Source organism: Cherax quadricarinatus, chromosome 75 (genome assembly GCF_038502225.1).
Source record: "Cherax quadricarinatus isolate ZL_2023a chromosome 75, ASM3850222v1, whole genome shotgun sequence".
Classification (NCBI taxonomy): Eukaryota; Metazoa; Arthropoda; class Malacostraca; order Decapoda; family Parastacidae; genus Cherax; species Cherax quadricarinatus.
In genome coordinates, this window is record NC_091366.1 from 19,528,775 (window position 1) to 19,544,927 (window position 16,153).

At 45.0% G+C, this 16,153-nt stretch overlaps 1 protein-coding gene across 1 annotated transcript; it reads right to left on the reverse strand.

The window, feature by feature from the left end:
• Positions 1-12,929: 12,929 nt before the first annotated feature.
• Positions 12,930-15,058, reverse strand: LOC138854949 (protein FAM200C-like). Its single transcript, XM_070101099.1, has 2 exons — positions 14,342-15,058; positions 12,930-14,076 (listed from the first exon to the last, which is right to left on the reverse strand). Exons 1-2 carry the CDS (start codon positions 15,056-15,058, stop codon positions 12,997-12,999), a joined length of 1,797 nt encoding a protein of 598 aa, XP_069957200.1. The 3' UTR covers positions 12,930-12,996.
• Between the last annotated feature and the right edge of the window lie 1,095 nt (positions 15,059-16,153).

The following is a 16,153-nucleotide window of genomic DNA, read 5'->3' on the forward strand; positions in this document are numbered from 1 at the left end:
AGCAAGATCACCACCCATCTAGAAACCCATCAGTTACACAACCCAGGGCAACATGGGTTTAGAACAGGTCGCTCCTGTCTGTCTCAACTATTGGATCACTACGACAAGGTCCTAAATGCACTAGAAGACAAAAAGAATGCAGATATAATATATACAGACTTTGCAAAAGCCTTCGACAAGTGTGACCATGGCGTAATAGCGCACAAAATGCGTGCTAAAGGAATAACAGGAAAAGTCGGTCAATGGATCTATAATTTCCTCACTAACAGAACACAGAGAGTAGTCGTCAACAGAGTAAAGTCCGAGGCAGCTACGGTGAAAAGCTCTGTTCCACAAGGCACAGTACTCGCTCCCATCTTGTTCCTCATCCTCATATCCGACATAGACAAGGATGTCAGCCACAGCACCGTGTCTTCCTTTGCAGATGACACCCGAATCTGCATGACAGTGTCTTCCATTGCAGACACTGCAAGGCTCCAGGCGGACATCAACCAAATCTTTCAGTGGGCTGCAGAAAACAATATGAAGTTCAACGATGAGAAATTTCAATTACTCAGATATGGTAAACATGAGGAAATTAAATCTTCATCAGAGTACAAAACAAATTCTGGCCACAAAATAGAGCGAAACACCAACGTCAAAGACCTGGGAGTGATTATGTCGGAGGATCTCACCTTCAAGGACCATAACATTGTATCAATCGCATCTGCTAGAAAAATGATAGGATGGATAATGAGAACCTTCAAAACTAGGGGGGCCAAGCCCATGATGACACTCTTCAGGTCACTTGTTCTATCTAGGCTGGAATATTGCTGCACACTAACAGCACCTTTCAAGGCAGGTGAAATTGCCGACCTAGAAAATGTACAGAGAACTTTCACGGCGCACATAACAGAGATAAAACACCTCAATTACTGGGAGCACTTGAGGTTCCTAAACCTGTATTCCCTGGAACGCAGGAGGGAGAGATACATGATTATATACACCTGGAAAATCCTAGAGGGACTAGTACCGAACTTGCACACGAAAATCACTCACTACGAAAGCAAAAGACTTGGCAGACGATGCACCATCCCCCCAATGAAAAGCAGGGGTGTCACTAGCACATTAAGAGACCATACAATAAGTGTCAGGGGCCCGAGACTGTTCAACTGCCTCCCAGCACACGTAAGGGGGATTACCAACAGACCCCTGGCAGTCTTCAAGCTTGCACTGGACAAGCACCTAAAGTCAGTTCCTGATCAGCCGGGCTGTTGCTCGTACGTTGGTTTGCGTGCAGCCAGCAGCAACAGCCTGGTTGATCAGGCGCTGATCCACCAGGAGGCCTGGTCACAGACCGGGCCGCGGGGGCGTTGACCCCCGGAACTCTCTCCAGGTAAACTCCAGGTATCCCCACCATGAAGGTTCTCTGTACATTTTCTAGGTCAGCAATTTCACCTGCCTTGATAGGTGCTGTTAGTGTGCAGCAATATTCCAGCCTAGATAGAACAAGCGACCTGAAGAGTGTCATCATGGGCTTGGCATCATTAGTTTTGAAAGTTCTCATTATCCATCCTGTCATTTTCCTAGCAGCTGTGATTGATACAATGTTCTGGACCTTGAAGGTGAGATCCTGCGACATGATCACTCCCAGGTCTTTGACGTTGGTTTCTCGCTCTATTTTGTGGCCCTTGCTAAGTCCCAGCAGAGAGGGATGCCCTTGCCAAGCCCCAGCAGAGAGTGATGCCCTTGCCAAGCCATAGCAGAGAGGGATGCCCTTGCCAAGTCCCAGCAGAGAGGGATGCCCTTGCCAAGCCCCAGCAGAGAGGGATGCCCTTGCCAAGCCCCAGCAGAGAGGAATGCACTTGCCAAGCACCAGCAGAGAGGGACGCCCTTGCCAAGCCCCAGAAGAGAGGGATGCCCTTGCCAAGCCCCAGCAGAGAGGGATGCGCTTGCGAAGCCCCAGCAGAGAGGGACGCCCTTGCCAAGCCATAGCAGAGAGGGATGCCCTTGCCAAGCACCAGCAGAGAGGGATGCCCTTGCCAAGCTCCAGAAGAGAGGGACGCCCTTGCCAAGCCCCAGCAGAGAGGGACACCAACACTCCCACTAGAGTTCAGTTACCAGTAACCGGATTCCCACCAAAGAATTTTCCGCAGAACCAAAAAAAAAATGGAACTGGCTAAAGTAAGGCGATGTACAGGTGCCCTTCCTGTAGAGTGCCCGGCGGGCTAAATATATTAGGACAAGCATCCCAGTGAGGACGGGGGAAATTTGTCACTGACTTAGAAGGAGCTATTCAAGCAGCAGCAGCAGCAGAAGCAGCAAGTTCTGTCATTTTTCTCACCTGCAGAGCCCATCAACACTTCTATGATGCCCTAATTGCAATCATAACTGCACTAACGTACGTAGAACCCACCATGACCCAAGACAAACAACAAACCGATAAATTACCGATTGAAGTGAAGACTGCCCCACAAACTCCAAGCACAGCCACGCTACCAGTTGACTACCTACTCCAAGCTCTAAACTCTAAACTTTTTAGTTTCCTCATCTAACCACAGCAACTCCTGTGCAACTATGAGACCAACTCATAGAAGAAACAGCACTAAGAACAGAAAGGCAGCACCTAGAAATCGATTATTCCATATGTTGAAACTTATTCGGTCCGAGAAGTCCCAACGTGTGAAAACATGCAGTTTGAGGGCCATTACACCCACCCAAAACACAAACACACTCACCCGGGTTGGTGAAGGTGGTTGGAAGGCACTTTTTAATTGATAGATTTACCCTTCTGGGAAGAAGTAGGTAGTTTATACTGTTAGTACACTAATATTAGGATTATTGAGGCAACTGTAGATAATAATAACGTAGACCTAAGACCTTAACATAGGTAGTAATAGGCCGAATGTAGGCAAACACTAGGTTATGTTAGGGAGAACTGGCAGTCCAAGTTTGAATGATGAGGGGCGGGTCTCGAAGACGCCAGAGCTTCCTTCTAAGACTAGACACCATCTGAACAACACGTGCCGCATTCAGCAGGCGGCGCCCCTACGTGTCTTCACATATTAGACCTGTAGAGATCTGGTGGAGGCACCTCGATGTACCGTAGATGACCTCCTCCGTCAGGCCCATACAGTAAGAAAAGACCTCCACTTTTTCTTAGGATTCTGGCCAGTGTCTGGAGAAAATTGTGAGTGAGTTGAGCTGTAGGCCTTTGTGCAGCTGGCAGTGCATGCCCAGTATGTACCAGCATCTCTTGTCAGCCTAGAAGCTAGTGTCACTTTCTGCATAGTATTCTAGGGGATTCAACCCCCCCCTTGGAAATAGGAATTTCTGAGGTGCAGGCAGGTCACTAATAACTATTGAATATTGCAGGAATTAAGGCTCCTGGTTGCACGTGGTTTCTGAGGGGAAGTCCAAAGGGGCTAAGCTTAGGGAGGTTCAAGACCAGAATAGATTCTACATCACCAAGTAAGTTAGTCCTTTAAACGTGCATGCAGGCGAGATTTCTTGCAACATCAATCATTTATGAAAATCTGTCCTATGAGCCACTTGTGAGGCTGAGGTACCGACCTCAGAGCTCGGTGTCAACAGAGCTTGCCATGGTAGGCGACTCACTTGGAGGCAGTCCAGACAAATTTTCACAAGTGGTCCTTTGAACCATGATGTGCAATAGCTAGGTTAAAATTAACATAGCTAGGCCACAGTTAGGAACCAGTTTAACAGAGTTAGGTTAAGTTAGTATACCTAGGCCCAGAGTTACACAGAGGCTAGGCCAAGCTGACTATACACAGAAGTTGTTATTTGCAGTAATTTACAGGCAGGCCAGGTAGACTAGAGCAGCTTGTGAATTTAATTATTTACAGTGATTACAAGTAATCCAGAGTAGGAGACTTATGTGTTAATTACTTACAGTAGATTTGCAAGGTAACCACAGTTAGGCTAGGCTTGTGCAATATTTACAATTTACAGTAGCTAGGACAGATTTAACCTAGTTATTATTTACAGGGAGTTCTAAAGCCAGGTTTAAGCTATAGCACACTAGTTAGGTTAGGATTTACTTATCCAACCATCCATGCTAGACTGAGTAAGCTGGGCACAGTTAGGCCAAGCTGTTTACACACATTTTTTATTTACTGTTTCAAAAGTTGAATTGTTGAATTTATTTGTGCTAACCAAGTGATTTTAATTTGTATACTGCATTTTTTTATTGTGTGATTTTCATTGTTAGGTTAACTCCTGTAATTATTTGCTGACATTGTACAGGAAATTGCTAGGTTAAGCTTTCACATTGGTATACATTTCAGTTGGGGTTGAGAGCTAACAGTGTACATTTTAAGTCAGAGTAGAGTCAATATAACAAAGGGAATCGTTAAACTTGTTGAGGAGCCTTGAGACTCGTTTATTCTTACCTAACACCTAACATTGCAGAGTCACTTGTTTGCACAGAACTGCTTAATGCCTCAAATGACGTAGTGGAAGTTTTAGCAGTAAAGGTCGAGAACCAAAACCTAGTCATTGTGGTAGTCTACAAGCCTCCGGATGCAACATCCCAGCAATTCCAGGAACAGCTGTTAAAAATTGACCACTGTCTGGAAAATCTTCCAGCTCCTGCACCCAACATCTTGCTCCTGGGGGATTTCAACTTAAGGCACCTAAAATGGAGGAATATAGCAAATAATATTGTTGCAGTAATAACACCAGGAGGCAGCTCTGATGAAAACTCACACTCACACGAGCTTTTAAATCTCTGCACAAAATTCAATTTAAACCAGCAAATAATAGAGCCTACTAGACTGGAGAATACACTAGACCTCATCTTCACTAACAATGATGATCTGATAAGAAATGTCACCATATCAAAAACAATATACTCAGATCACAACATAATTGAGGTTCAGACATGTATGCGTGGAGCCTCAGACCGACAAAATGAGACTAGTCACGAGGGAGCATTCACCAAATTCAACTTCAATAACAAAAACATAAAGTGGGACCAAGTAAACCAAGTCCTAACCGATATAAGCTGGGAAGATATACTAAGCAACACAGACCCAAACTTATGCCTAGAACAGATTAACTCGGTGGCACTCGATGTATGCACAAGGCTTATTCCTCTAAGAAAAAGGAGGAGTAGATGTAAAATAGAAAGAGACAGGCGCTCCCTTTACAGGCGACGGAAAAGAATAACAGAGCGGCTAAAAGAGGTCAATATATCAGAAATGCGCAGGGAGACACTGGTCAGAGAAATAGCAAGCATCGAACTTAAGCTAAAAGAATCCTTTAGGAGTCAGGAATCGCGGGAAGAACTAAAAGCCATAAATGAAATCGAAAGAAACCCAAAGTATTTCTTCTCCTATGCCAAATCAAAATCGAGAACAACGTCCAGTATTGGGCCCCTACTTAAACAAGATGGGTCCTACACAGATGACAGCAAGGAAATGAGTGAGCTACTCAAGTCCCAATATGACTCAGTTTTTAGCAAGCCGCTAACCAGACTGAGAGTCGAAGATCAAAATGAATTTTTTATGAGAGAGCCACAAAATTTGATTAACACAAGCCTATCCGATGTTATCCTGACGCCAAATGACTTCGAACAGGCGATAAATGACATGCCCATGCACTCTGCCCCAGGGCCAGACTCATGGAACTCTGTGTTCATCAAGAACTGCAAGAAGCCCCTATCACGAGCCTTTTCCATCCTATGGAGAGGGAGCATGGACACGGGGGTCGTCCCTCAGTTACTAAAAACAACAGACATAGCCCCACTCCACAAAGGGGGCAGTAAAGCAACAGCAAAGAACTACAGACCAATAGCACTAACATCCCATATCATAAAAATCTTTGAAAGGGTCCTAAGAAGCAAGATCACCACCCATCTAGAAACCCATCAGTTACACAACCCAGGGCAACATGGGTTTAGAACAGGTCGCTCCTGTCTGTCTCAACTACTGGATCACTACGACAAGGTCCTAAATGCACTAGAAGACAAAAAGAATGCAGATGTAATATATACAGACTTTGCAAAAGCCTTCGACAAGTGTGACCATGGCGTAATAGCGCACAAAATGCGCGCTAAAGGAATAACAGGAAAAGTTGGTCGATGGATCTATAATTTCCTCACTAACAGAACACAGAGAGTAGTCGTCAACAGAGTAAAGTCCGAGGCAGCTACGGTGAAAAGCTCTGTTCCACAAGGCACAGTACTAGCTCCCATCTTGTTCCTCATCCTCATATCCGACATAGACAAGGATGTCAGCCACAGCACCGTGTCTTCCTTTGCAGATGACACCCGAATCTGCATGACAGTGTCTTCCATTGCAGACACTGCAAGGCTCCAGGCGGACATCAACCAAATCTTTCAGTGGGCTGCAGAAAACAATATGAAGTTCAACGATGAGAAATTTCAATTACTCAGATATGGTAAACATGAGGAAATTAAATCTTCATCAGAGTACAAAACAAATTCTGGCCACAAAATAGAGCGAAACACCAACGTCAAAGACCTGGGAGTGATTATGTCGGAGGATCTCACCTTCAAGGACCATAACATTGTATCAATCGCATCTGCTAGAAAAATGACAGGATGGATAATGAGAACCTTCAAAACTAGGGAGGCCAAGCCCATGATGACACTCTTCAGGTCACTTGTTCTATCTAGGCTGGAATATTGCTGCACTCTAACAGCACCTTTCAAGGCAGGTGAAATTGCCGACCTAGAAAATGTACAGAGAACTTTCACGGCGCGCATAACGGAGATAAAACACCTCAATTACTGGGAGCGCTTGAGGTTTCTAAACCTGTATTCCCTGGAACGCAGGAGGGAGAGATACATGATTATATACACCTGGAAAATCCTAGAGGGACTAGTACCGAACTTGCACACGAAAATCACTCACTACGAAAGCAAAAGACTTGGCAGACGATGCACCATCCCCCCAATGAAAAGCAGGGGTGTCACTAGCACGTTAAGAGACCATACAATAAGTGTCAGGGGACCGAGACTGTTCAACTGCCTCCCAGCACACATAAGGGGGATTACAAACAGACCCCTGGCAGTCTTCAAGCTGGCACTGGACAAGCACCTAAAGGCAGTTCCTGATCAGCCGGGCTGTGGCTCGTACGTTGGTTTGCGTGCAGCCAGCAGCAACAGCCTGGTTGATCAGGCGCTGATCCACCAGGAGGCCTGGTCACAGACCGGGCCGCGGGGGCGTTGACCCCCGAAACTCTCTCCAGGTAAACTCCAGGTAAACACCGTGACGTGCTGTGGGGTGGACTGAGTAAAGTACAGTGTCACACTCCTAATTAAACCTCGACAATGGCAGATGGGAGTTCAGGAGAGTCTGGTTCAGTGTTAGCAAAATTAAAACGATCAGTGGCGGCATGCAAAGGGCATCTGAACAGAACACGCAACCGGTGCAAGGCTACTAGCCAACGCAGTAAAGTAGACTGCAATGATTTGCAAGACTGCTTGAAGCATTTGGGGGAAAAATGGGAAGCCTACGAACGAGCATTCTCGGCATATTAGCTACAGGCTATTGAGGATGGTGAATCCCAGGATAGTCTTCGGCAGGCTCAGGACGAATTCACTAAGGATGATGTAGATTGTCAACAGGAGATGAATTCGTACAAAGATAAGTTAAGCACATTAAATGCTAGTTTTTTAAGTTTGGTGTCGAACACCGCACACCTGTCAATATGTTGCCCAGGTTGCCCCAGTTGAATTTACCAACATTTGACAGAACCCTAACAGAGTACATTGCTTTCTGGGATTAGTTTAAAGCCCAGACAGATGACAGGAACGATTTCTCAGATGCCGTCAAATTGGTCCAGCATTGCCAAACCACTGACACTAATTACCAACATGCCAAAGACCAGTAAGAAGACATGTTTGGCAGCACTGAAGATATAAAAGTGGCCATACTTTATCGGTTGTTGGATCTAGAGGCTTGCCGACATGACAGTCAAAGCCTAGAGAAGTTCTGTTTTGAAATTATGAGCTTGACAAATAGTTTCAGAGATTTGCATGATGAGGATGACTCAGAATGGGTCCTTAGCCAGGTGATTCAGAGGAAACTTGCTAGCACTACAGTGCATGAGTTACACCTAAAATATCGGACGAATAGGTTCACGATGCAACAAATTGTTGAGGGGTTGGTTGATCTCGTTTCTCATTTGGATATAGGTGAGAGAAGAGTCACCACCATCACCACATAGAAACCCAGACAGTTACTCAAAGATCTCGAGAGATCAGTCTAAAGCTCATACGACTAACGTTGGAGTGTACTATTGTGAAGAAGTGTCTAAGGTAAGAACCTCCAGAACCTCAGAGGCACTAATGCCAGAATATGCATGTTCTGCAAAGGCGAACACGCTAGCACGAGTTGCCCAGAGAATACAACGCTGAGCAGTAGGCAACAGAGACTAAGGGAGTTGAGACTCTGCTTCAAGTGTTGTGGGGAACACTTTGCGAGAGACTGTGGCACCCAGCTCAGTGAGTGTCGAGTCTGTTGCAAAGGTAAGCACCATACTTCACTATGTCCAATAATTTAAGAGAACCCCAGGCTAGTAGGGATATCTCTCAGGTAGAGATAGAAAGTGAGTCTGAGCCTGAAATGGTAGCCAGCGTGATAAGTGGGGGCGAAGTCTCTAATCCGAGTGAGAATCACGGAGGTGCTGCCCTGCCTACAGTCATGGCAAAGGTTGTGAATGGGCACAGGTCCGAAACAACCCGATTATTCTTTGACTCAGGAGCACAAGTATCCTTGATAACAAAGAAGTTGGTGGTTAAATTAAAGTTGAAGGCCACAAGAAAAGCTAGAATGATGTTTGGAGGGGCTATAAGTCAGGCCCCACCCAAATCTTATGATGTGGTGGATGTCAAAATCAAATTAGGTGGACATCGCAGAAACATTACAGCCTTGGTGGTGGAGACGTTACCCACGGCAATTACAGTGAGAGGTCTTGCTGCAGCAGCTAAGCGATTGAAAGACCTTGACGTGACGCTGGCAGACCAGGGAATTACCACTGACACAGTCAGAAATGTAGGTATCCTTGTGGGAGCCAATCAGATAGATGACTCCCTGTCTACATGATGGACGTTTAGGGAAGGAATTGGTTTATACAGATCCCCAGTAGGATACATCATAGGCAGCAGGATTTCACCTGAATTCCCTGTCACGCCAAAGAGAGAAGAAGCTGTCCCCATGATAGCTGGGGGAGTAGTGATAATGAGTACCAGTATACACAATGAACCACAAGGGAAGCTTAACCAGGTAGGGAGTGACGAACACTCGGCCACCTTGGGAAAACACTTTTACAGGGTACATAAATAGGGAGATAGATTGCCATTAAGTCCAGGGAACCTCGTATCAGTGGGAGGAAAGGCTACCAGGGCATGTGGGCCACTGGGTGGGAAAGTATGGAGCCATTCAGTCAAGGCTAGACATACGAAAGATGTTAAAGTTAAAGGAAAGGTTGCTAAGACCACCGGAACCAACAAGTTTACACCCCCAGAGGTCCACGCAGGGGAAACTGGATGGTTGAAGTTAGACCGGAGTCTGCTCGATGAGAGTGGCCAGACGGCACTTGTGTCCAGGGTCCGCCATGGGGGCTCGCAGAAGGTGAACTTGATTTAGACTTAGCGCCTACCTTCGCTGGCTGGAGGATGTTGAAACTTATTCGGTCCAAGAAGTCCCAACGGGGAAAAACACACTGTTCAAGGGCCCTTACACTCACCCAAAACACAAACACACTCACCCGGGTTGGCGAACATGGTTGGAAGGTGCTTTTTAATTGATAGATTTACCCCTCATGGAAGAAGTAGATAGTTTATACTGTTAGTACACTAATATTAGGATTATTGAGGCAACTGAAGATAATAACAATGTAGACCTAAGACCTTAACATAGGTAGTAATAGGCCGAATGTAGGCAAACACTAGGTTATGTTAGGGAGAACTGGCAGTCCAAGTTTGAACAATGAGGCGTGGGTCTCGAAGACGCAAGAGCTTCCTTCTAAGACTAGACACCATCTGAATAACACGTGCCGTGATCAGCAGGCGGCGCCCCCACATGTCTTCACATATTAGACCTTGGGAAATCTGGTGGAGGCACCTCGATGTACCATAGATGACATCCTCCATCAGGCCCATACTGTAAGACAAGACCTCCACTTTTTCTTAGGATTCTGGCCAGTGTCTGGGGAAAGTTGTGAGTGAGTTGAGCTGTAGGCCTTTGTGCAGCTAGCAGTGCATGCCCAGTATGTACCAGCATCTCTTGTCAGCCTAGAAGCTAGTGTCACTTTCTGCATAGTATTCTAGGGGATTCACCCCCCATTTGAAATAGGAATTTCTGAGGTGTAGGCAGGTCACTAATAACGATTGAATATTGCAGGAATTAAGGCTCCCAGTTGCATGTGGTTTCTGAGGGGAAGTCCAAAGGGGCTAAGCTTAGGGAGGTTGAATACCAGAATAGATTCTATATCACCAAGTAAGTTAGTTCTTTAAACGTGCATGCAGGCGAGATTTCTTGCAACATCAATCATTTATGAAAATCTGTCCTATAAGCCACTTGTGAGGCTGAGGTACCGACCTCAGAGCTCGGTGTCAACAGAGCTTGCCAGTGTAGGCGACTCACTTGGAGGCAGTCCAGACAAATTTTCACACCATAAGACGACCCAGCAGGATGGCGGTGCCCCATCCACCCCCCTCACCACCCAGAGTGATGCATCACCAACAACAAACATGGATGACTCACCCTCACCACCCAGAGTGACACATCACCAACAACAAACATGGACGACTCACCCTCATCACGCAGAGTGACGCATCACCAACAACAAACATGGACGACTCACCCTTACCATCCACAGCAATGCATCACCAACAACGAACATGGATGACTCGCCCTCACCACCCAGAGTTACACATCACCAACAACAAACATGGCCGACTCACCCTCACCACCCAGAGTGACACATCACCAACAACAAACATGGCTGACTCACCCTCACCACCCAGAGTGACACATCACCAACAACAAACATGGACGTTTTGCCCTCACCACCCAGAGCAATGCATCACCAACAACAAACATGGACGACTCACCCTCACCACCCAGAGTGACACATCACCAACAACAAACATGGCCAACTCTCCCTCACCACCCAGAGTGACACATCACCAACAACAAACATGGCCGACTCTCCCTCACCACCCAGAGTGACACATCACCAACAACAAACATGGACGACTCGCCCTCACCACCCAAAGTGATGCATCACCAACAACAAACATGGACGACTCACCCTCACCACCCAGAGTGATGCATCACCAATAACAAACATGGCCGACTCACCCTCACCACCCAGAGCAACGTATCATCAACAACAAACATGGACGACTCGCCCTCACCACCCAGAGTGATGCATCACCAACAACAAACATGGACGACTCACCCTCACCACCCAGAGTGATGCATCACCAATAACAAACATGGCCGACTCACCCTCACCACCCAGAGCAACGCATCACCAACAACAAACATGGCCGACTCACCCTCACCCACCAACCAAGGCGACTCGACAACAACAACACCAACCGTGACTGACTCCCTCTCTACCTCTATTACCTTCATAGGATTTAACCCATCTGATACACTCCCAGGTATGACTAATGATCCTGACACTCTAAAGAATTACATCACCACCCTATATGTCTCTCTGTGCAACAATAACAAACCATGAATCTAAGTTACTTCACCTTGAGAATAAGATCAACAGCCTTGAACAACAGCTAACATCAACTGGCACGACTGATTTTGGCAAGACCTCCAATCAGTCATAGCCAGACACACAGATCAAATAACTTCCCTAAACACGAAGATTGATGATGCCATCAAGGACTGGAAAATAAACATGGATACCCAACTGAACAAATGAAGATGCTGTCAAGGACTGGAAAATAAACATGGATACCCAACTGAACAATTATTTTGCTAACCAAAACAAGGCAGTGCAAAATAAACTAGCCGATTCAGTAGTGATAAAGAGTTCACTCTTTTCTAGTGAATTAAACCATACCAACTGGAAAGCTACAATTCTACAGATCATACGCAACCACCTACAGGTTAATGTGCCAGTGTCGGAAATAAAAGAATCATGGTTACTAGGGAGCCAAGGGAGAAAAAGTGTTACGCTCAGATTTCACGCACAAGACAGAAAAAGAAATTTATTAAGTTCATCTATTAAAACAAAACAAGATATATACATAAATGAGTCTCACAAGAAAACGACAGAACCTCCTGTACAGAGTGAGAGAACTGAAACATGAGAATAATGATAAAATTCACCAGTACCTTGTACGTGATGGACAAACTCTAGTAAGAAAAACAAATGTAGGCCGTGTGTACTATATTACAAATGAAAATGAACTAGCAGACTTCTTTCATGATGCAAGCATTACAGAGTCTGACTGATATTAGTGACCAAAATCCTTGTACTACATTAGTGTACGTTATTATGCCATTATTTAACTACTCTGTGCTGTCACTTCCTAGATAGTATTTACATATTCATTACTCCTTGGGAACTATGTAGGGAGGTATTTCTAATATCAGTAAGCCCATTCTCTGCTCAGACGCTGTGTTGAGCGGTCGTCAGCTGTCTCTCCTCAGTCTCGACACCTGGTGGAGGAGCTTTGCAATGACAACAACAATGGCGACTGGTTTTCGAAGGAGAGTTAATACTGCTTGTATTGACCTCATAAAGGGCACAGTCCCCAGCGCATCGATTAATGTGTTGGTGCCGATGATCATCCGCGATATATATCAGTGGTTCCCAAACTTTTTCAGCTTGTTACCCAATTTAACATGCCACATAAAGCATGTTACCCCTTTCACAAAATGTTGTTATTATTGATATATATGGCTAAATTAAAACACTTGAGATATTTTCTTTTATTTATTGTATTTGAACATTGTGCATCTCTAATGACTATTACCAAAGATGTCAAGAACATCAGTGGGATGGATGGAGTTGCATACTTGAAGCTAGTTTAGGAATTCTTGGCTTCGTGGTTGAAAGTGCCAGCCTGGCATCGTTTGCAACATTCAAGCGAGTCCTCTTTTTTGTTTTCATACCCAGCACAGTTGAGAAGCCCTTCTCGCACAGATACGTTGTTGAGAATGATACCAACAACTTCAAGGCTCTCTTGGACAGAGTTGGCGAGTCAGGTAGTCGTGAAATCCAAAAGGAATCTGCATTTTGGTTTTGGAATTCGATTTTCAAGGCTTCATTGGCTCGCATTGTGATCCACTCCTCCTTTGCAGGGAAATCATCATGAATGGCATCATCAGGTACAGAGAAGGGATGAATGATCCACTGAAGAGTGGCTGTTTCTTGGTCACTCTCTGGAAAGTAGTGATGCATGCTTGTTTCAAGCCCCTTCAAATGGTTGCTCATTTCTTTGTTGATGGTCTGTAGAAGTGATCCAGTATCATGACTATTCTCCTCAACAAACTGGTCTAGGGTGGGAAACTGGGCGATCACTCCTTTCTCCAAGCGCCGAATCCAGAGTCTCAGTTTCCCCAGAAATGCAGTCACAGTGTGATGGGCATCAATGACAGCCGTGTTTCGGCCCTGGAGTTGCAGATTACCACTGTTCAGCTCCGCAAATATGTCAGCCAAGTAACAAAGTCGAGCAAGCCACTCCTTATCGGTGAACTTGGTAGCAAAAGGAGATCCTTTTTGTTCCAGGAATTCCTGAACAGCTTTTCGGAGCTCAATGACTCGACGTACAACCTTGCCTCGTGACAACCAGCGAACATCGGTGTGGTAGAGCAGAACTTGATACTGCTCTCCCATTTCCTTGCACAGCTCCTTGAATATGCGCGAATTCACATCTCTGGACTTGATGAAGTTGACGATTTTCAACACATCTTCAAACACTAACTTCAGATTACCAGGCAGGCTTTTCGATCCAAGAGAGTACCGATGAATGATGCAGTGATCTACAGAAATTTCTGGATTGATAGCTTGTATGAGGCCCCGTAATCCACGATGACCACCCATCATCGACGGTGCTCCATCGACGGAGACCTGGAATAAAAAGAAAAATTATTATAGACTGCGTCAGTTAGTCATTGTTACTTATCTTTTGCGTTATAATTATATGGTTTTAATTAATTATTTCGGTACTTGAGTATTTCAGTACGACAGGCACGATATTTTTTGTGTGAATCATGTACAAAATATTAGCTACACTACAGTTACTTGTACAATAAATAAAACTGTATATGACTATATGCCGTGTAATTCATTGTATTTATACTAATTTAGACTTTATACAAACATCGTTTCCTACCTGTTGAACGCTGTTCCAATCCAATCCATTCTTGGTAAAGAAACTGTTGATGATATTGAAGATATCTTCTCCCTTTGTGGTTGTCAGCAGATCCTCGCATAATAGGAACTCTTCTTTGATCTTGTCCTGGTGGACGTAACGGACGAACCCAAGGAGAACAGCACAACTGGCTACGTCACACGATTCATCAAATTGCAAGGAGAATTTGCCATATGAGCTTTCCTTGATCTCTGTTGTAACTTGGGACAGGATATCTGATGCCATGTCATCGACTCGTCGGCGGATGGTGTTGTTTGATAGAGATATGACACTCAGTTTCTTCGCTTGATCCTCCCCACATACCTTGCTTACCATCTCGTATGCACAAGGCATAATCAGATTCTCTGCAATGGTGTGGCATTTCTGTTGTTCGGCAATTTTATATGCAACACAGTAGGATGCTTCGACCGCAGCTTGAAGCTTTTGGGCTTGAATTCCAGATGAGCCGAACTGGATATTCTTCAGTGCTACAGCCTGGCGCTGAAAATAAGCCTGATCCTTATTTTGAAGATTTGGATGGCACTTCTGGAGGTGGGCTGAGAGTTTTGATGGCTTGAGGCTTTCATTTGTCAACACTTTGTGACATGCCACACATTGTGGCCGATCCTCTCCACCAGAAGTTAAATTTACAAACCCATGGCGAAGAAAGGCGTCAGTGTAGGTGCGCTTTTTGGACATTTTCTTGTTCAATCTGCAGAAAAAGAAGAATATCCATGCATACACTGCAAAATGCAAGGTACATAATTTCTCGCATGGCAGCTAACACAAGTTCACTGATGCAAGCACACACGCATACATTCAAAATTGTCAGGCCCGGTGGCCTGGTGGCTAAAGCTCCCACTTCACACACGGAGGGCCCGGGTTCGATTCCCGGCGGGTGGAAACATTTCGACACGTTTCCTTACACCTATTGTCCTGTTCACCTAGCAGCAAATAGGTACCTGGGTGTTAGTCGACTGGTGTGGGTCGCATCCTGGGGGACAAGATTAAGGACCCCAATGGAAATGAGTTAGACAGTCCTCGATGACGCACTGACTTTCTTGGGTTATCCTGGGTGGCTAACCCTCCGGGGTTAAAAATCCGAACGAAATCTTATCTTATCTTATCATGCTTGTCAGCACAAGAGCACCGTGTAGCGTGAGACTACAGTCAACATATACAGCCTCGCATACTCTGCTAATCCTAGCAAAACCAATGAAAACGTAAGAACCACACATACATTATATATAAAATTAATAATAGCTACAAATTCACAGTAACAGTGGGTAAATACTAACTATATACTGCACAGGGCAGTACACATACATACCAGCTTATGTCTACCTCAGCTGATGCTCACAGATAAACTGACAGTGTGAAATAGAGGCAGCCTCAGGAAGTGAGTGACGCATACTGGACAGGTCGATCTGGGCTACTGAGTGACTTTTGTCCTGAAGCATACTTGTCAAAATACTTTTGGGTTTCCACACACTTAGCTATATATTTCTTCTTTTCTAATACTGTATATTAGTTTTTGATGTTTATTGTTATTTGGTTTAACTTTATTACTTACTTATAATAGGTTTACTTTACAACTTTATATACTAAGACAAAGTTAACAATAATCCTCATACCGGGTACCGCATTGTTTTCTTGATTTTCAGAATTCATAACTTTTTTCTGTCACCCCTCCATTACCCCCCAAAAATGGTTAAATTACCCCCAGGGGGTAATTTACCCCCAGTTTGGGAACCACTGCCTTAAATAGACTATCCCGGATTTTCGTCAAGGTTT